We start from the raw sequence: 20,366 nt of genomic DNA, 5'->3' as shown, positions 1-20,366 counted from the left end.
CCCCTCTCATTTAGGGGTTTCTCCCCTTTAAAAAAGATATTTATTCAAATCTTCTTTGTGGATTGTGCTCTTTTTGCTATGCAAGGTCTGACAACGAGAGGATGACTTCCATTGGTATATTGGAAGTGTCTGTGGGGATTCTTCCTATAGTTTCTGAAGTGCTGTTGTTAATGGATAATTCATTGTTTCCTCAGGCTGTTGAAATCCTCTTCAATGCTTTGAATCAGAATCTGGTCCAATTTGAGCTGAAGCCTGGAGTGGAAGTCATTGTGTATGTCACTCAACTAACGTTAGGTAAGCTGGCAAGGAACCCTACACAATGCAACTCTTTGCAGTTAGCCTTAGGTCTACTAGGAAGAAAGCCAAAGAAAGATTGCATTGTAATTGTTTGCCTTCTGACTATGGACCTTGAAACCACACTTGAAGATCACTTCCAGACTTCTAGCTGGAGAAGTCTTCAATATGTCTTGGTTCAAGGGAAGCAAAAAACAAGTGGGCAATTTCCTTTATAATCCGGTCAGATATCTTATCAGTTCTCTGTGAGTTTCCTTCCAAGTTTGCAATACTGGTATATGTTTGCTGATGGTAAGGTGTACATTGTTGTATTGCCCCTTGGAGATGCTACTTTCGTTTCGAGAGCCACTTGAAAAATGTAACTGCTCACTGCCCCCTAAGAACAAGCAAAAACAAACCCCAAGGTTTTTTTTGCTCTTGTTGGTGAACGACAATTACATAAAAGTTTTGCAAGAAACAATCAATATAATTGATCCAAATAACAAAGATGCTCATCAAAGAGAAAGCTGTTTGGTCTGATGGTGCGGTCACTCATTCGCACAACAATCAATCAGAGTTTCATTGGGAGTACAACATTATCAGAGTAATCGTATGCCTGACTATTCAGTAGCAAGTCCTATTGAGTTCAATGGGACTTACTCTCAGGTGAGTGCATTTCAGATTATGACTGAAAAAACTGCTCTGGAGCCTGATCTGCAGAATCTCTTTTTTTATTATTCTGACCTGAGCAAAAATTTCCAGAATCACATACCCAATTGGGTTTGCGTGAATTTTGGCACTGAGATTAATTTAAATGTGCCAGTCACATGGGAATTAGCAGTACGTGCTGGCCATTCCTGTTCTCACTCCACACATCACATTAAACCAAACCATGGTTTAGTGTGAATGAGCAAATGTGTAGGTTTCCAGAGCAAAGATTGCAACTGCTGCACTCCTCCCCTAGTTCTGCTGCTGCTGTGCTATTCAGGGCTAAACCATGGTTTGGCTTCACATTGTGTTTGAATCCGGGCTCATGGTTTGTATTACTCCAGGCAAACTATGAATTGTAACCAAGGTTTGTTCCTGGTTCACTGCTCTGTTAGAACAACCATTGCTCTGGGTTCGCACGTAATGCTAAGCCAAATATTGGCTTAGTCTTGGGTGGCAATGGATCAGCTGGACTGAAGGAGGAGCACAGCAATTGTATGCTAGTGTGGTGTAATGGTTAGGTGTTTGACTGGGATTTGGGAGAACAGAGCTCATAACCGCAATCATCTTTGGGCCAGTCACCATATCTTAGCCTAACCTATCTCAATGGATTGTTGTGAGGATAATACAGAGTGGGAGGGCCATGCCCACCACCTTGAGTTCCTTAGATGAAAGGTGGGATATACAAGCATAAAATAGGACACGGGTGGTATTGTGGTCTAAACCACTGAGTCTCTTGAGCTTGCCGATCAGAAGGTCAGCAGTTCAAATCCCAGTGATGGGGTGAGTTCCCGTTGCTCTGTCCCAGCTTCTGCCAACCTAGCAGTTTGAAAGCATGCCAGTGTAAGCAGATAAATAGGTACCACTGCAGTGGGAAGGTAAACAACGTTTCTGTGCACTCTGGCTTTTGTCACGGTGTTCCATTGCTTCGGAAGCAGTTTAGTCATGCTGGCCCCATGACCCCGAAAGCTGTCTGTGGACAAACACCAGCTCCCTCAGCCTGAAAGCGAGAAGAGTGCCATAACTCCATAGTCGCCTTTGACTGGATTTAACTGCCCAGGGGTCCTTACCTTACAAGCATAAAAAACCCAAATGATTGCTCTGGGAACCTGCATGTTTGCTTATTCATGCTATGCCATACTTCGGCTTAGTGTTATGTGCAAATTAAGCTGTTGAGTCTATGTACCATGGTGACTCTGTGATAATTCAGTGGGTGAATTATGAATGAATTTATTACTAGTTTTTGCATCCACCTTCCCCAATCTAAATTCAAAGCCACAAGCTTCACAAGAGACTGAACCCTGCCTCCTCCCGCTTGCTTTTATTGGTTCACTGTTAAACAAAACCCATGCAAAAGGCTGAGGCTGAAGCAGACCGAAGCAGTGAGGTGGAGCAGGGCTTCTCCCCTCTGTTTGTCTGCACACAGCCTACAGCTTCCTTTTTATTATGGTGCTGTCTAGAAATTATAGCTTTGTTTTTAAAAGGGGGGGTCATTTTTTTTTTTGCTTGTCCATGTGAGTTGACTTTTCTCACACAGCATGTGCCACATGCCTGTGCTAGTAAACAAGAGGAGGCAGTAAAGGAAAGAGAATGACTTGCTGCCTCTTACTTCCCTCATCCCTGCAGTTAAAGACTTCTCCGCATAACATGTTGCTCTTTCATTCCCCAGCACCTCTCGTCGACTCTGGTGCCGGGCACAGCAGTTCAGCCATGTTGATGCTGCTGTCGGTGGTCTTCGTGGGCTTGGCTGTTTTTTTAATCTACAAGTTTAAAAGGTATGTTCCTGCTCCTCTGTGATTTACAGAAAATCCGTTTGAAGATGAACTTTCAGAACCTGGATTTCAAAGACGTTTTAAGGCTTATGGCTTGAGGGGAGAGGGAGGACAGACGATTCCTACAAGGTGTCGATGTGAGAAATCAAGAGCTGTGTGTGCTCAGAATGGATGAGTTTCACTCAGCATCCTCAACCCTCTCGAACCAGGGAAATAGGATGGAGCACATTCTCGCCTAACTTCTGAGGCTTTTCTACTTCCACTCAGTTCTTATTCCTGTCCCATGTGCTGTGCAGCAGGATAGGAAAGACCTTGTCCAAATCAGAATGGTGATAATGAGAATGCACTCTAGCTCCAATGTGGGCAGGCACCTTTGCAAAACTCCCCTTTGGAGTACAGGAAACATCTCAGTATGTGGGAGGTGGGGTTAAGAAACAAGGAACAAGGGGCCACCATTTCACCTGGAACGACACCTTCCCTGTATATGACACTGCAAGTGATTACATTAAAGGGGCTCCACATATTGAGGGGGACAGCAAACCATGACAGTCTCTTCCCACCCCTTTGGATGTCACGCAAGCTAACTAGTTCCATCGGATGCCATGAGTTGAGAAGGGGCACCAGCAGGTAAACCTGTGTACCTAGACATGAGGGTATGCATAGGTTTCCTCATGTCCTAGATTCTTGCACAGGCTCCAGGACACAGGGAAACCTACAGGCAGAGACTTCTAAGCATGTCAGATTCACTTCTGTGCAAGTTCATCCTCAATGCACGGGCGGCAGAGGCAGAGCTAGTTGACCCAAACAACATGAGGGGTGGGGCCAATAGCATGGACCCCACAGTCTCTTCAGTGCATGGTAGGGGGCTTAAAAAGCATGGTAAGTGATAAGTTTTGTTTCCTAACCCTTGCATTTTAAGCGGCTCTTATCTGCTATGTCTCTGTCCCTGTCTTTATGGTACTTATTTTTATTGTGCTGCTCATTATTTAATTTATTTAGCAATTTCAGAATTTTGTAAGCCACCTGAACACACTCTCTACAGTAACAGATGGGACATAAACATTTGTCTTTCTTTTTTTGAAGTTATGCTTGGTGAATACAGAAAACTTTTGTTGGTTGATGGGAATAATCACTTATTGCTTTCTCCATCGCTGTTTAACCCTTCTAACTCTCCAGAGCTTCCATTCATGTCAAGTTGTCATCCAGCATTCAAAGCCTGATGTATTTCTAACCAGATTGCTGGTTCCAGTGCAGTGAGTGTAGGAATATGTATCCACCTACAGTCCCATCAGTGACATTAGTTATGTCTGCATCCATTCCACTGGCCGTCCTTCTGAAATGATACAAGGGTCAATACAGCTGACTGCTTTTTACATAGAGATCTATGTCACTGGGTCATTGTGGGACTGAGTTATCTAAAAATGTACAATTTTTCCTTGCTGGAAGAATTGCATACCAACTCTAGGGTTGTCATCTCAGGAAGCAGATTGTCTAAAGAGACTAGCATCATTTCAGTCCTTAATATGTCCCTTTCCAGATGGCTGATTGTGTACAGATTATATAATTATGTCTCATTGTGCTTCTATGGAAATGCTGCAACTTCCCCAAGGAATTTGGAGAGATAGATCTACAACATTTACCGTATTTTTTGCTCCATAGGACACACTTTTTCTCTCTTAAAAACTAAGGGGGAAAGTCTGTGCGTCCTATGGAGCAAATGCAGGGGGGAGGCAGGCAGAAAAGCACACAAGCTTCGCGGGGCTCTTGCAGGCTTTTCCCCAGGAGGGAGAAGGGACTGCCGCTGCCCGACCTGTTTTGGGGGCTGGGGTCGGGGGAAGCTCGGGCTTCCCCCGCTCCCAGCCCCACAAGCTCCGGGAGTGGAGGCAAGGCTGCGGGCAACCTTGCCACCACTCCCAGATCTGTTTTGGGGGGGCTGGGGTTGGGGGAAGATCGGGCTTCGCCCGCCCCCAGCCCCGCAAGCTCCGAGTGGAGGCAAGGCTGCCTGAAACCCCTGGAGCACAGCTGCAGTTCACGCTGCGCTCTGGGAGTTTCAGGCAGCTATCCGCAAGCCTTCGGAGCATAGCGGGAGTTCTTGCTGCGCTCAGAAGGCTTGCAGATAGCCACCTGAAGCCTGGAGAGCGAGAGGGGTCGGTGCACACCGAACCCTCTTGCTCTCCAGGCTTTGCTTTGCTGGAGAGGCGCTACACAGTTTTCCCTCTCTGCGCAGCGCCCCTTCAGCGAAGCGGGAGGAGAAATGGAAGGGGCTCCGTTTCTCCTGCCGCTTTGCTGAAGGGGCGCTGAGCAGAGAGGGGGAGAATCCCCCCCCCCTGTTCTCCCCCTCCTATGGTCCGGTGTGTCCTGTGGTCCGGTGCGTCCTATAGAGCGAAAAATATGGTATATGTATAAACACATCTAACCAGTGTCATTTACTGACCCTAATCTACTATTGTTTATATATGCTTAGCAACTTTTTATATATATGAAAGGCATTTTTTATATAATTAGGTTGCAATACTGCATCATTCTACGGGTGATCATTAATTCTAACTGTATTGTTTTCTAGTCAGTGGCCCACTGTTGGATTTTCTTTACCTAAATATCAGCTCTAAACAGAAGTAAATGTGCTTAGGGTTCCCAGAGTCAGCATCCTCCTGCATGAAAGAATTGTCACCTATACACTTCCAGTAAATCAGGTAGTCAAAGATGCTGGTACCCAAGAGCATCTGCTTCAATGAAAAATGTACACATGCAGCAGCTCTGTCCAACTCCTTGCGGTTCTGCCACATTTGAAGAAATGTGGTTACTAATCAGAGATCATTGATAATTTTTATCTTGATTATTATATGTCACAAACAACAGGCACAGAAAATACAGATAATAAAACTTGAGAATCTTATATTCTGTATTGCCTTCTATCAATTCATTTTATACACCACAAGGTGCTATTTAAATGGCACCAAAATGAGCAAAGTGTCTTCAAAGTATGTAATTCATATTCTATCTGATTTGCAAGGAGTGAGCTAATGCTGAGATTAGTTGGTCAATCACTGAGCTGCAGTTTGATTAATCCAGATATCCCAGATACATGTTCAACGTGCAATTATCCAGATCCCCAAATAGACCTCATCAGATTTCGTATTCTTCAAAGATTTCATTACAAGATAATTTTCACCATTGAGGGCATAGCAATAGTGGCTGCCCAAAGAATGGTTACCTGCAAAAATCCATGCTAACTTGTACTGACACAGCTACAAAAGCATCTTGGATGGTGCAGGTCAGTTTTACTATGCTGTGGGAAATTGTCAGTCCCACAAGTGCTAGTTTTATACTTGTTCAATCCAAGAAGCAGAAATGTCTCTAGAATAGCATGAAGTTCTGCTTTCTCAGACCTACTCAGTCACCTTTTTATGAACCTAGATGCACAGGGGAGGAGCAAAACCCAAGTGACCAGGGGATAAATCTTTCCAGGACCAAATTAAGGCTGGGCAAAATCTGTTCATCAATGCAAATTCTGAATTTGCATGGTTGGAAACACAATTTAAAAGGACAATAACCATGTCAGCTTTCACATGAGGTATGGCTTGTTTTAAAGAATCCCTAAGGAAATAATGAACTCTACTAACCTTCTTTACTAAAAGTGGAAGTTCTGATGTGGAACGTGGCTTCTAGGTTGGAATGTTTTCAAGCTTTCCACCTGCCCTGGATGTGGTAGCCCCTTGCACTGTCAATGGATAAAGGGAAATTTCAGGACTGGATATTGGAGTGGATAGTCTGTATTTCTAATAGACTAGAAGTGATGGAGCAGAAGAAAAGTCACAAAGTACCATTCATAAACTGCCATCAACCTTTGGTCCCACAAGTGTTCCATAACATCAAAAATTGTACACATGTAACACTCACCCACAACAAATAAAAATGGGGGAGGGGATAGTGGTCATATCAGAAGAAAATGCATATAAGCATTTGATAATTTATTAAAGCTATATATGATCCCTTGCTTTGAAAAGATAGCATTTTTATGGAGTACCTTCCAGTTTTCCTATATCCTCTGCATTTTTCCATTTGCTTCCACATCAAAGTTTCCTGCCTCTCTGAAGAACAGATGAGCGCTGCCAGTGCTGGCATTAGCCCCCTGGGAGTTTAACAATAAAGCTACATCAGTGCAGGAGATGAGTTTAAATTAGGGATGCCAGGTGCAAACCCAGATGGGCTCTGTTAACTTTATGGCCTTCATGTCAGGGAGGGACTGCTTCTCTGTAAGCGGCATATTCACATCTCCACCTGCTGCAGCTTTCTTCCCTCACCCTATCCTGCTCTTACAGCTACTCAAGAGTGGGCACAGAACCCCACCTATCCCAGTATACAGTGAGACAGAAAGCGGACAGGCACCCTGAACGCAGTGGAAAGGGAGGGATGTGGCATTAAAGAAAGGAATTCCTTCCTGCCAAAGCTGCCTTAAATAAAACGAGGACCTGCAGAGTTTGAGGGGAATTTTTATTTAACAAAATTTCTGTTCCGCCTGATTGCAGTAAAATCTCTAAGCGGTTTGTTGGGCAATAGAAACCCCACCTCTTGGAATTGTTTGTGCTTGAGGTTACTGATAAAGGGGCTGGAGATGCTGTTGTAAAAGGCAATATGCAACCCATGCTCTGCAGTTGCATGCCATGCATTCTGCAAACTGAGGTCTCAGCAAGCTCAAAGCCAAAGCTGCCATTACTGAATAAAGCCAGTGTTAAGGAAAACGAGTATCACAACGGAAACTAGGTGCCTTATGAGCTGCTGGTTTTAAAAAACTCTTGAGTTTATAAAGTGGGATGCAGAAGTTTAAATAAATTGAGTGAATGGGCAGTAAAGTGTCAAGTGGACTACAGTGTAAACAAGTGCAATATAAAGAATGTCAAGGCAAAATAATAATAATGATTTCACATATACACTTATGCGGTATGAACTGACAGTGACAAAACATTGGCATGGTAGCGGAGAGCTTGGTGAAGACATCAACCCAGTGTGCAACAGCTGTGAATAAAGGCAAATTCCATTCTAGGGCTAATTGGGAACTGCCAGTATCATAATATTGTTAAAGAAATCTGAATGGAGCAGAATCTTTAAAGATTCAAGACAGAAAAAAGAAAGTACTTCTTCATGCAACAGATAGTTAGAACTATGGAACCTGCTCCCCTAGGAGACAGTGATGGCCACCAACGTGGATTGCTTTCAAGCAGGATTAGACAAATTCCTGGTGGAAAAGGCTATCAGTGACAACTAGCCATGATAATAATGTTCTACCTCCACTATCAGAGGCATCATCCACTCAATACCAGTTGCTGGAAGTCACAGGTGAGCAGAGTGCTCTTAGACCAGAGCCAGTCCACCCATGAGGCAAGGTGAGGCAACTGCCTCAGGCAGCAGGTTGCAGAGGGGCAACAGATCCGGCATCCATGGAACACATTGCCTTCTGCTGCTGCTACTGCAGCACAGTCCTTGAAGGCCAGATCTGTCTTCTCAGCAGCTCCCCCCCCCCCACCTCCGCTATGCTGCCTCTACAGTATCCTCTTGGCAAATAGGAAGCACTGCTGGTCTCCTGCTACCCTTAGGAAGTAAATGACAGGGGCTGCCCTCTGGGGTCTCCTGAGGGCTGCACCCACCCGGCATGACTCAGAGAGGACCCCTTCCCACCCGCCCAAGATGACCTTTGATTCCCATTTCAACCATCAGGTAAGGCTGATTGGATTCTTCCCTTTGTTCCTATGTAGATATTCACTCACCCCCTTCTTCCCTGGTGGTGATGGTGGTGGGGAGCAGCAGTTTGCGGTTCGCTTCAAGTGCCAAAATGTCTTGTGCTCATGTCCAGCTTGCAGGCTTTTCACAGGCTTCTGGTTGCTCCCTGTGAGAACAGGATAATGGACTAAATGGGCCACTGTCCAGCAGACTTGTCTTATCTCTTAAAATAACATATACAGTTCAAACAATTAAGACGGGTTCACTTATTACTTTAATAAAAACCCAAACTAGATTCTATGCCATGTGTTATTGTTTTTTAGTATACCTGTTTCTGGGCAGAAAAAAACAAGCAACAGCAACAGAAATCACCCTTAGTACCTAGATAGGAGCATAGAGCAAAGGAGACAAGAGCTTTAACTTGCCTGAGATACTGTTCTTGGGTCTCACTGATTTCTTGATGGGATCCTACTGCATCTTCAATCAACTCACAGCTCGCTCCCCCTCTGCCTAAAAGAATGCAGCTGCTCCTAATAACAAATGGAATATAAAATATTTAAGCGCTGTCCCATTTTTCCGTCGGATCCAGAAGTCTATTAGCAATGTGTACTTTTGTGATTAGGTAGAATTGCTGCTAGAATGCCGGGCTTCAGTTTAGCAAAGGTAGGGAAAACATGTGTTTGTATGAATTTTTAATTTTGCAGATTGCTACAATTGGCACTCTGCTGGCACACACAGCAGTTTATTAGGAGCCTGCGTGAAGCAAGGCGCTCGAGTGACTCGTTCGGCATTCACGTTGCAAACTGTCCTCCAGCCTTGGAAGCCTGGCTGTGTTGCACTACATGTGCACGTGGAGGAAATCCATTAGGAAATAAAAGATACTTTGCCGTGAAGGAAGTGATAGTATAAGGAGGCTAATCTTGGTTTGTTTTTCTCCTTTACTAAAAGCTAGGTGGAGATTTTGGTTTCTAGCAAGCAAGCAAGCAAGCAAGCAAATAAATAAATATACGTTTCTAGATTCTATTTCGTTCTTTATGGTCAACAAACACAGTACGTATAGTAATGCTTCTCTTTCTACAAAGCCTCATTCTAAAGGAAGCCTGTAGTTATCCTTGGCTCATCTGCATGGAAGGTGGAAAAGGAATTTTGCTGCTGTGCACTAAGGATGTGATCCACAGAAGCCTTTTCTATTTCTCAGTTAGGTACATTTTAGTTCCATTGAGCAGATGTCAATGCTTCAGGCATTAACTACATGGACAGTAATAAACACATTAGAGATAGTCAAGGAATCTTTTGTTTGGTCCAGAAATAAATAAATAATTTGTACTCCACCCATATGACTGTGTTGCCCCAGCCACTCTGGGTGGCTTCCAGCATATAGAAAAACACAATAAAACATTAAACCTTAAAAAGCTTTCCTATACAGGGATGGCTTCAGATATTTCCTAAATATTATAAAATTACTCATCTCCTTAACATTTGATGTGAGGTCATTACACAGGGTGGACGCCACTACTGAGAAGGCCCTCTGTCTGGTTCTCTGTTGCTTCATAGTGTGGGAAACGCCAGAAGGTCCTCGCTGCTGGATCTCAGTGTCTGAGCTGAACAATGTGGGTGGAGACACTTCTCTAGGTATACAGGGCTGAGGCCATTTAGGGCTTTAAAGGTCAGCACCAACAGGACTTTTCAAGGCTAGCAAACACAAACAAACCTTGAGGGGTTGTTCTTTGTACAGCCCCAAACTTAGCTACACATTGCAATTTGGAAAGCGCTAGCATTTTAGTAAAATATTGTAATTTGTTTAAAAGAATAAAAGGAAGATTCCCTGAATGCCTATATTCAGGTTTGCAGCAAGTACTCTCTGTTGAGAGAGCCTCTACAGTGATTTAAAAATCACAAAACAGGAAGCAAAGCATAGTGTGGTAATATAGGCTGTTAGATCTTTAAAATATCCCCTTCTAAGTTTCTTCCAAAGTTTCCCACTTCCCCTTAGCATAGAAGGCGGCTTCATGTTTGGTAAGCTAAAAATGGTTTACTTACAAACTCTTCAAAGGTCAGATGTGCTTTTCCATATAGCAGCCAGAAAACACAAGCAGTTTTAACTTAGGTTACAAAAAATGCTAAATGTTTGTCAATTATTTGTATAGAAACACAAAAATGGCTTGCTAAAGTTACACGGTCTAAGCTTGGAGAATCCAACCCAGACATCATTACTGGTCAGTTCACATGGTGCAAAAGAGAGGGAGCAAAGGGCTTTGCTAGCCTTTCCTCCCAAAGTGAGGAGCTCTGACCTAGCTCAGCCTGGCAGGAGAGCTTACTCTATAGTCTTAATCCTTTCGTGCATTAATTAGACTTAAGCATATTGGTTGTATAAGGCTGCTTTATCCGACAGAAATTTTGCCATTGGTGCTAGATACAGCTGGCATTAAACATTTTAAAAGCATTAAAACATAATGTTCCACATCTCTGTACATCTTTGTCCTTCTACTAAATGGCTTTGGCTACGTGAGCTGGAGAGAGACTGGCCCCATTTGGATGCAAAGGTGTTGGTTTTATAAACTGTGATTTATGAAACCGGGAACAAGCATCAGGCCTGCATGCTCCATCCTCATCTTCCCCTCTTCTCCTTTTGTGTGCCAGCATCATGTGGAGATTCTGGTTTGTTATAAATCAGAATTTCCCACTATAGCCAAAATGGGAACTCTGGTTTAATGTTGGTCAACTAACCAGGATATTAAAAGTAAAGGTAAAGGGACCCCTGACCACTAGGTCCAGTCATGACCGACTCTGGGATTGTGGTCCTCATCTCACTTTATTGGCTGAGGGAGCCGGCATACAGATTCCGGGTCATGTGCCCAGCATGACTAAGCCACTTCTGGCAAACCAGAGCAGCGCACAGAAATGCCATTTACCTTCCCACTGGAGCGGTACCTATTTATCTGCTTGCACTTTGACGTGCTTTCAAACTGCTAGGTTGGCAGGAGCAGGGACCGAACAACGGGAGCTCACCTCGTCGCGAGAATTCGAACCGCCGACCTTCTGATCGGCAAGTCCTAGGCTCTGTGGTTTAACCCACAGCTCCACCCACGTCCCATAACCAGGATATTAAGTACCGGTAATTGTTTATGAAGGTGTCAATAGAGAATCTTAACCAGCGCACTGTCTAAAAGCTTAGATTGAGGCTAAGGGGAAGGCAGTGTACTGCGAAACCTACACTCTCACTGGGTAAAAGTTCAGCCTAAATACTTATTCTCCTCAGATACACAACCAAAGGAAGTTGGCATATATTTAGGCGTAGAGGCAAAGGGTCAACATGAATGTGGACACATGGGGGTGAGAAGCTCAGGCATTGGAAACAATGCATGGTCTTAGGGGTGAAGGGACACCTACAATGTCTCAGAACTGGGCTTAAGACATATGTGTATTGGGGAGAAAGGAGGAATGGCTAATGTTCATACTTTATCTCAGCAAAGTTTGCTTTGATGTATCCAGCACTGAAGACAGAAGAAATGGTTCTTGAATTCTCCTTTGATGCTACTTTCTGCTGCTCTGAGGTGCGCAGAGAATGGTACAAAGAGCTTTTATTCCATTCAGATAGCTCGCCATGCCTGGCATGGGGTCCTTTCATAGGTACAGTGTGTGGGGGGGGAGTTTTCTGCCATGAGGGATCCACATACACTACTCCTTTTAATGAGCCCATTACATCTCTGGGTATCTTTCCCATATATTGTTTTGAAAATGTATCTATTCAAGTCTCCCCTGAAAGATGCTTTGATGAAAGCCTGAACCAAACTAGGATCTCAGAGTCTCACTCTGAAATGGTGTGTGTATATATATGCTTTTATCTGACCCACCATTTTTTAAAATACTGCAGAGAAGGAAGCTTCCCATGGAAGTCTGACTAAGTTTAAAAGGCCCAACAGCCAGAACAGATGCTGAAAATAGAATATAACCCAGGCAAGCTTTCCAAAGCAATGATGACACATTATATCAGCTATTACTGACCTAATTTAGATGTACAAAATCAGGCAAGCATGCACCAAAGCTAAATGAGCTTAGTTATTCGTTTGCAAGAGAACCGGGAGGATGTTGAAGGGCAGAAAGGATAAATTGTTATCAAAGGTATTGGACAAAGCCAGCCCAGAGAAAATAAGGTTAAGAAAGAATAAGTTGTCCATCTCAAACACTCCCAGTTGATTAAAAGGAAGCCAAAAGGAAAGGATCACTTGTGCACCCTGTCCACTGATAAAGTCAATTAATGGAAAATACTCACTTCACTAAACATTCACATTGTTCTGATGTGCTTCAGTGCACTTTTCCTTCCCTGTCTGCTGCTACCTCCCAGTGCCCCTCCTTCCGTCTTGTGTGTCATTAGCCCTCACTACTGTTTAATCTTACTGGCTGAGATAACTCATAAGATTTGTTTCTTGGCAGCTGTGATGTCAGCTGTCAGCTGTGTCAGGGTCATCAGCAAAATCACAATTAATCCAGCCACTGAATTAATGCAAAAATGCTACAGTTAATCCAAGGAAATGGAGCCTGTGAGCCTGGCTGTGGGTCTCCTCTCACAAAGGGTCTCAAGAGAGACAGAGACTCATCCGTGACAGATCTTGGAGAAGCCACATTTCTTTATTTTGTTCTCTCCTCCCCCCGCCCACCCAAAAAAGAGAATTACAGCTGGCTGCTACCATAGGATGAACCTCCTGACACAACCCAGTTTTTTTCAGGTGCTTGGGGAATTTCTGTTCCCAATAGCTCAGGACCCCTCCCTTCAGCCCCCAGGTCTGGGGGGAAATAAACAAAGAGAGAAGCTTTCTATTTATTTCTCCATAAACCTTGTGAAATACTCTTAATACTCTTAATACAGAATGGGTAGCTTTAGACCCATGTAGTTGAGCATGTAGGAATTTCCAGTGGGAATTTCCAGAGAATTGCCTTTTAAAACCAATGAAGCCAAGTGTAAAGGTACAAATAATTTGGGAAAGAAGACGAGGAGGAACTTAGCTAGTTACATGTTACCTGCTTGAATAGTATCTTAGGTTTCAGAGCATGTACAGTACTCCTGGCAGAAAAGATATTCTGAGAGAGCACTTCTTTTGTCACCTGGCCAGATGGTTCCATGAAACAAAAACTGGGGAAACACCACATTTTTGTGTGGGAAGTTGAGACCAGGAAAAGCCACTCCTCACTGTAGACAGTTTGCTCTTTCATCAAGGTATGAGATATACTCTGATATCAGGCATCTATCTGATCTAGTCAGAAATTATCTGAGGTGGGAGGGCTAGGCTGTGGCTAGCAGTCTGCAGAGAGTCAGGAGCTGGAAATAGAGCAGGGTCAAAGAGAAATCAGGATGTGGGAATGGAGGACAAGCCATGGGACTGTTGGTCAACAGTTGGACTTTAAAATGGCATGAGAGGGTGTTTTACTGGGTGCATTTCATGACATGGGAAAAGAAATCTCTTCTTCTTTTTTTAGAAAATGGCCTTTCAGATTATGATGCAGAAATACTGGAAATGTAACTATAATATAAGCATTTGTTTGAACTTTTGCTATTTTTACTTGATGTTATTTTTATTAAATGTTATTTTTGTGATTGTAGGTTTTTAAAATTATTTTTAATGTTGTATTTTAAATTGTTGTAAGCTGCTTTGGGATCTCAGGGTGACGGGCGGGTAATGGTAAAATAAGAATAGAAATAAGAATATTATACCCCACTTTTTTGTTATTTTACTTGTGATAGAACAACATTTTCAGCTTTCAGCTTGCCAGATCTGGCTGCCTGGTTCACATTGTATGTATTGAATCTGTGAACCGCCCTGAGAGACATCTGATTATAGGGTGGTGTAAGGTGGTTTATAAATTCTATTACAGTGATATCTTGGTTCTTGAATTTAATCTATTCCGGGAATCCATTTGATGAATTTAAACAGTTCCGAAATGGTTTGAAAACCAAGGCGCGGCTTCCGATTGGCTGCAGGAGCTTCCTGCACTCAATTGGAAGCTGCAGAAGCTACAATGGATGTTTGACTTCCGAAAAATGTTCGCAAACCAGAACACTCACTTCTAGGTTTGTGGCATTCAGGAGCCGATTTGTTCGGGAGCTTTTATAAGATTTTATAAGTGTAAATTATATTCCTGTCATGCTTTGTTCCTCTGGTTTTTGTGGTATAGTATATAATATTCACTGTTGAGGAGGCAACTGTTGCTATAAATCGGGAAGACCATCTAAATGAAAATCTATTTTATTCCCCTTTTTAACATAGGAAAATCCCATGGATTAACATCTATGCTCAAGTCCAGCATGACAAAGAACAGGAAATGATTGGTTCTGTCAGCCAAAGTGAAAATGCCCCCAAGATCACTCTGAGTGAATTCACAGACCCTGAAGAACTCATGGACAAAGAGCTGGACACACGGGTTATAGGTAAACAGCCTGCCTGTTCATTCAATGACATCTCAACAATTCATGCTCATTAAGAGTCCTCTCTGGCCCTTGTCCTCTGCCATGAGTGAATGCATGTTGCTGACATTGAGTGGTATTCAACTAGGTTTTGCTCAGAGTTGATTCACAGAAATCAATGAGCTGCAGAGCTTAGTTATATGTACCCATTAGCTGTCTCTGCATGAGAAGGAGTCATGAGAAATATGTTAGATCATGGCTGAATATTAGAATGTTAATTCTTTCTGGAGATTTTAGTGGCTCAGCTCTTTGCAGATGCATAGACGATGGGAGGCTAATTTCTGTAACTGATGCATAGGGCAAATGAGGAAGGATAAGACGGTACATGAAGTCAAGATACCCTAGGGTAGCAGAGTTTGGAGTGGCAAATGGGAACAGACAGGCCCCTTTAGGGGAAAGGGCACAGGGGGAAAAGAAAATGAACAAAAGAAGAGGAAATGCTTCCATCTTCTCTTCTCTACTGCAGTCTGGTGGTAGTACAATTCTTGTGTTACATGAGGTGCCTAAAAAAATTAAGCAGTAGTCTAATCAAAAGAGGCACTATTAAGTCATCCTGCATGCTCCTTGAGGTCCACTCCAAGGTCACCAAGCACAGAGTGTTAGTGCTTTGTGGAACTTTCTACTGAAATCAGACAGTCAATGGTGTTAAATTTTAGATGCCTCATTAAGATTTTTTCCTTCCAACATTTTTTTCTGGTGTAACTCCATTGTGTGTACCATTGGTCACTATGAATTAACTTGTAGACTTAATTGTACACTGTGTACACTGCTTTGACATTTTTGGGTGGGATTTTGCTGGAAGGAAGAGAAGGCCCCTCGATTATACACCATGGCAAAGAAGGAAAACCTATGCCATAACCAATATCCAAATTTGGTGACCTCCATTAATTCTTCCATTCTCTTTTTTCTTAGGGAGCATCTCAACGATCTCCAACAGTGAAAGCACAAAGGAAATACCCAACTGCACTAGTGTTTAATACCAGGAATACCACTTTGACTACAAAATTTCTGAGTTTTTATTTTTAATTAATATTATTATTATTATTACAAAGAAAATTCTATGTCATAATGATGACTATTATTATTATTAGGGAGGGAGGGGGCGCAGAATGTGGTTTTCATTTTTCTTTTTTTGGTGTTATTTTGTTTTCTGGGGCCACATTCATAAATTCAGTTTTTGGAAAACTGTATAATAGAAGAAAAAATACAAGACTTAATGGAAACCAGAAATAATATAACCCTGAACTTAAATTTTTGAGCACATTCTCTATTTCCCCTTTCAGAAAACAATTGGGCTACTCTGCCAGTGGCAGTCTCAGAAGGTTATTTAATTGTTCATACCAGACTTGCTCCTGTAGAATGAATGCAGGGTTCTATTCTCGCTTGACACCCTGTTGGATTCAATCAACTGAGTATATATATACATATATATAATATCCTGTATATCTTTTAAAATGGGGAATAATAAAGCCTTCTGAAGTTGACTCCTTAGATTCTCATGAGGGTGGGCAGGCTGCACAAAATGACGGCTGGCACATCAGACCAAGTTTATGAATGAGGCCCTTGCTGGTGCATGTTGATACTGTTGGTATTGAGGAAACCGATGGCATACTGTAGATAATTACCATGTAAATATCTTTTTATTTCTTGATAAATAATTTAATGTTTAGTAAAAGATAAATTTAAAACGAATAAACCACACTCACCCACACACCTTCACACCCACATGAAAAGTTCACTGGGGCTCTGCGGCGAGCAGCTGTGTCACATAGGAGATCTGGATGCGTATCAGTTGTCTGTCATGTTTAACTCTTTCCTCTTTGTCTTCAGTTGACACTGGTAGGGACCTGCAACAAGAAGGCAATATATCTGGGTTGTGAACACTTCAAAATGCAATACAGTCAAGGTATTGGTTCTTCCTCAGAAGCAGGAGTGTAGGGCTTGGAATGAGTCTAGCTTAGAAACACTATGCTGAGTCCATTATATTCCCAGTCTATTTAACAGGTTGTGCAAGAAAATATGCTTCAGTTTGAGAAGATCAAATAATTGTGTCATCAATGTTGGGTTGTATTCAGTGTTGGATAGTATCCAAGATTTATGCTTGTGCTCCACCCACCTTTCCTCCCCCTGCACACCTGCTAAATCTGTTTTGGATTTCCCCTCAACCCTCCAGAGCAGATTTGGGGAGGGCACAGGGCATGTGTGGGAGAGGAGAGGGGATAAACTTCTGCTGCACAAGCATAAATCCTCGCACTAATGAAATCACCTTTGGTGTCGCTCCTGTTACAGTCCTCTTTTCTTTTTAATCCTCTAGCCTCCCCAAAATTTCTCCTGACTAGTCGTAGTTATTAGTGGCATGCATTTAGCACACAGCCATTTTACTGGACTTCCAGTTTCTGATTCGGCAAATGATGGTAGTGGGGATGGTGGCTCTCTGTGTTGGTTGTGTCTAGTATTTTTAGTTCTTAGCAGCTATCCAGTGAAATGCATATGAGATCAGAAACACCAGCTTTTGAAAACTACCATGGCATATTATTATCCTCAGTCTGAATAGCCTTGAGATGTAATGGGACAATGTCATTAGGATTTACAGGTGGCGGACTTTTTCAATGCAGTAAAGTAAATGGCAGTTGTATTCCTGGTGAAGCAGTTTTTGATGATATTAATGGTGCTATTAATGATATTAATTATGCCTGATTACTTAACTAGTCGGAAATAATGTCTGTGCAGTAAAAAAAAAGTCCATACAATGGATGAACCATTCAGAAGAGGGCCAAATTGGTCATGGTGTTGGCAAATGTAAATCAGCCACGAGGATTTTCATCTTATCTGTAAAGGAACCATTTCTCCCAACAGTCTCCTTCCAAAGCAGCTATATTTTAAAGCCATGTATCCCTCTGGGGCTCCACGACTATAGAGCACTACACTGAAAGAAAAATAGCTGAGCAATATGGTTTTAGGTAGAAAACACAACTGAAGGAAGTATTCAATAGTATAAAAGTGTAATCACTGTGGCTTCCTCAACCTCTTACCCCATAACACTCAAACCGTCACCCATGGAAGGGGGAAAAAATCTCTAAAAGTAAAACCTTATCCTAAGACAATGAAGTTCTTGATAGAATCACATGCTGAAAATATAAGCAATTAATGTGGTCATTGCTCCTATCTCCTTAGTAGCAATATAGCAGCCAGGTGATCAACAGTTGAAGCTTATATTGGCTTGAAGATACACATGATTAGTTTCTGCCTGATGTTAAAAACTCTGGAAAACTTGCTAAGAAAAAAGGGGTGGCAACATTATTTACTGGTAAGGGTTTTATAAGATTTAGGATATAAAGACTCAGCATGAAACACACATGGGTGTAATCCTATACATACTTATTTGGGAGGAAGTTCTGCTGAACTCAGTAGGGCTTATTTTAATAGAGATGCTTACAGTTATTGTTTTGCTTTCTTCCTCCATTAGATGAGCCTGAAAAAGTCCTAGGCGGGTAGTGTATTTCTGCAAATATATCTATTCTCATTGTCATTTAAGGCCCAAAATGTTTCCATACATTCCAGGGACTCTGAAGCCTAAACACATCCTCTTAATTGGACAGCAGATTTATTTCCATGGGGTGCTGAGTCTTAAAACCAGTCATATCCTGGAGTCATATTCTTAAGCTCATCAATTTAATTAAATGGGACAGCCCTTATTCATTTTAAATGAGCTCCCTATCATTTAATTTGTTCTACATTCCAGAACAGGATCTCACACACCACCTTTCCAGGGAGTGTTGAAAAAGTCTGTGATACCTATAGGGAGCTAGTTTATGGTTTATCCAAAACAATAGCCATAATAGGGACTAGAAAGAGTGCCACTATGATGGTGTTTTGAAATGCACACTCTGCAAGATCTTGCATTACTTGACACTACTGGTAGCAGTGCTGGCAGTGGCAATGGGGCAGGTGGGGCCCCCCAAGTTTCTGCCACCTGAAACAGCGGCCTCACTTGCCTCATGGCTGGGTCAGGTCTGCCCTGTTCTCTATTGTTTATTGGATTTGAGGTTTTTGCAATAGAATAACCCATCCTCCTCCTTCCCAATTATATAGTTGCTGAATCCCTTCCCCACTTCCTGCTTCAGTCACTGAAGTGTGCTACGTTCTGTGTCCAAACAATTCTCTCTTGCAGCTTACACCAAAACTGATTTACCTATTCTGGAAGTATAAAGATAATGCAATGCTATGAATTTTAACTCAGCCCATTGATTTCAATGAAGCTTACTCCCAGGTAAATAGGTATAGAGATTGCAGCCAAAGAGAAAGGAGAAAGATTGCTGTAGGGCGGAGAGAGATAAATCAGCCCATGATTGTGGATGTCAAATGGTTAGCTGTCTGAGGAGACAGAAGGCTGTGTTCTCTTGCTGGCACTTACTAAGTCATGATACTTTAATCCCCCTTGTTTGGACTAGGTGTTGCATGACATCTTGCCTTCCAGCCCTAAAGACCCCCCCCCCAATCTGTGCAGCCTGAGTTTGACTCAAGTGCTGCGTCCACTATGTGTTGTGCCAGCTTTGGATACAAAGCAACTCTGCCTAATCCTGCACCAGTCAGGATGCCAGGGGCAATATTAACCCAACTTATCAACCTCTCATGGAGTCTTTCACCGAATACAACTTGGCCAGAATGACAGAATGGAAATCCAAATCCTCTGTTGTTGGAAGCTGGCAAACTGGCACTGTTCCCTACCCTCCTTTCATTTCGAGATTTAAATGAGACAGACAATTGCAATACTTATTTTAAATGAAGTAAGACAAATGCATGAGTCATATATATATACATAAGTACATATATATACTGTTATTGGTTTTATTGTTCCATTTGAATATTTCTACTGTAAAAAAAAAGGCAGTGGTTTTGAAATTGTTGAAAATAAATGTATTTTTGTACATCAGAGCTGCCAGTTTGCATTCTTTTGGTGGCTTCTGGTTGGTGGGGATGCTTCATCTTGCAGAAGAGCCTTCCCTGTCTCTGCATATAGGTTCCATTGCTACATAACATATGCTTCACCCAGCAGTGGTAGGACAGTGGAGCAGAAGTCCATGGGCCCTACTCAGTAGAATGAACAGGAGGGAATCCAAATGCAGCACAGCTGGCTTGCCACATTTTGAAGTAAGTTAAGGAATACATATCACCATCACAAAACAGGGTGATGCAGCATGCGGCCCTCAAGGCCTTTTTTTTTGCAGACCTCAGCAACATTTGATGCCCTCCGTCCTGCTGCCTTCCCAAAGCCTGGAAAGTGAGGTGTTGGGCTTTGGGAAGGAGGCATGAGGGCTCTGACAGGGTCCTAAAGGAACAAGCAGGCTTGTTCTAAACTTGGCTTTAAGCCATACATCTGGATCAGGCCACTGTTCTATCTGTAATCAGGCTACATAGTGATGGCACTGTAGCTA

At 42.6% G+C, this 20,366-nt stretch overlaps 1 protein-coding gene across 1 annotated transcript in view; it reads left to right on the top strand.

The window, feature by feature from the left end:
• Positions 1–19,866, top strand: part of SORCS3 (sortilin related VPS10 domain containing receptor 3) — a 422,195-nt gene extending 402,329 nt beyond the window's left edge. The window contains exons 24-27 of the mRNA XM_083741537.1: positions 195–294; positions 2,651–2,756; positions 14,735–14,895; positions 15,844–19,866. Of these exons, the coding sequence (XP_083597663.1) occupies positions 195–294; positions 2,651–2,756; positions 14,735–14,895; positions 15,844–15,908 (432 nt within the window). The 3' untranslated portion in view covers positions 15,909–19,866. The remainder of the gene's footprint in view (positions 1–194; positions 295–2,650; positions 2,757–14,734; positions 14,896–15,843) is intronic.
• Positions 19,867–20,366: the final 500 nt, after the last annotated feature.

Source organism: Podarcis gaigeae, assembly GCF_964106915.1.
Source record: "Podarcis gaigeae genome assembly, chromosome: 5".
NCBI classification, from domain to species: domain Eukaryota; kingdom Metazoa; phylum Chordata; class Lepidosauria; order Squamata; family Lacertidae; genus Podarcis; species Podarcis gaigeae.
Note: the sequence above shows the minus strand (reverse complement) of the source record. Positions and strands in the feature narration are given on the sequence as shown.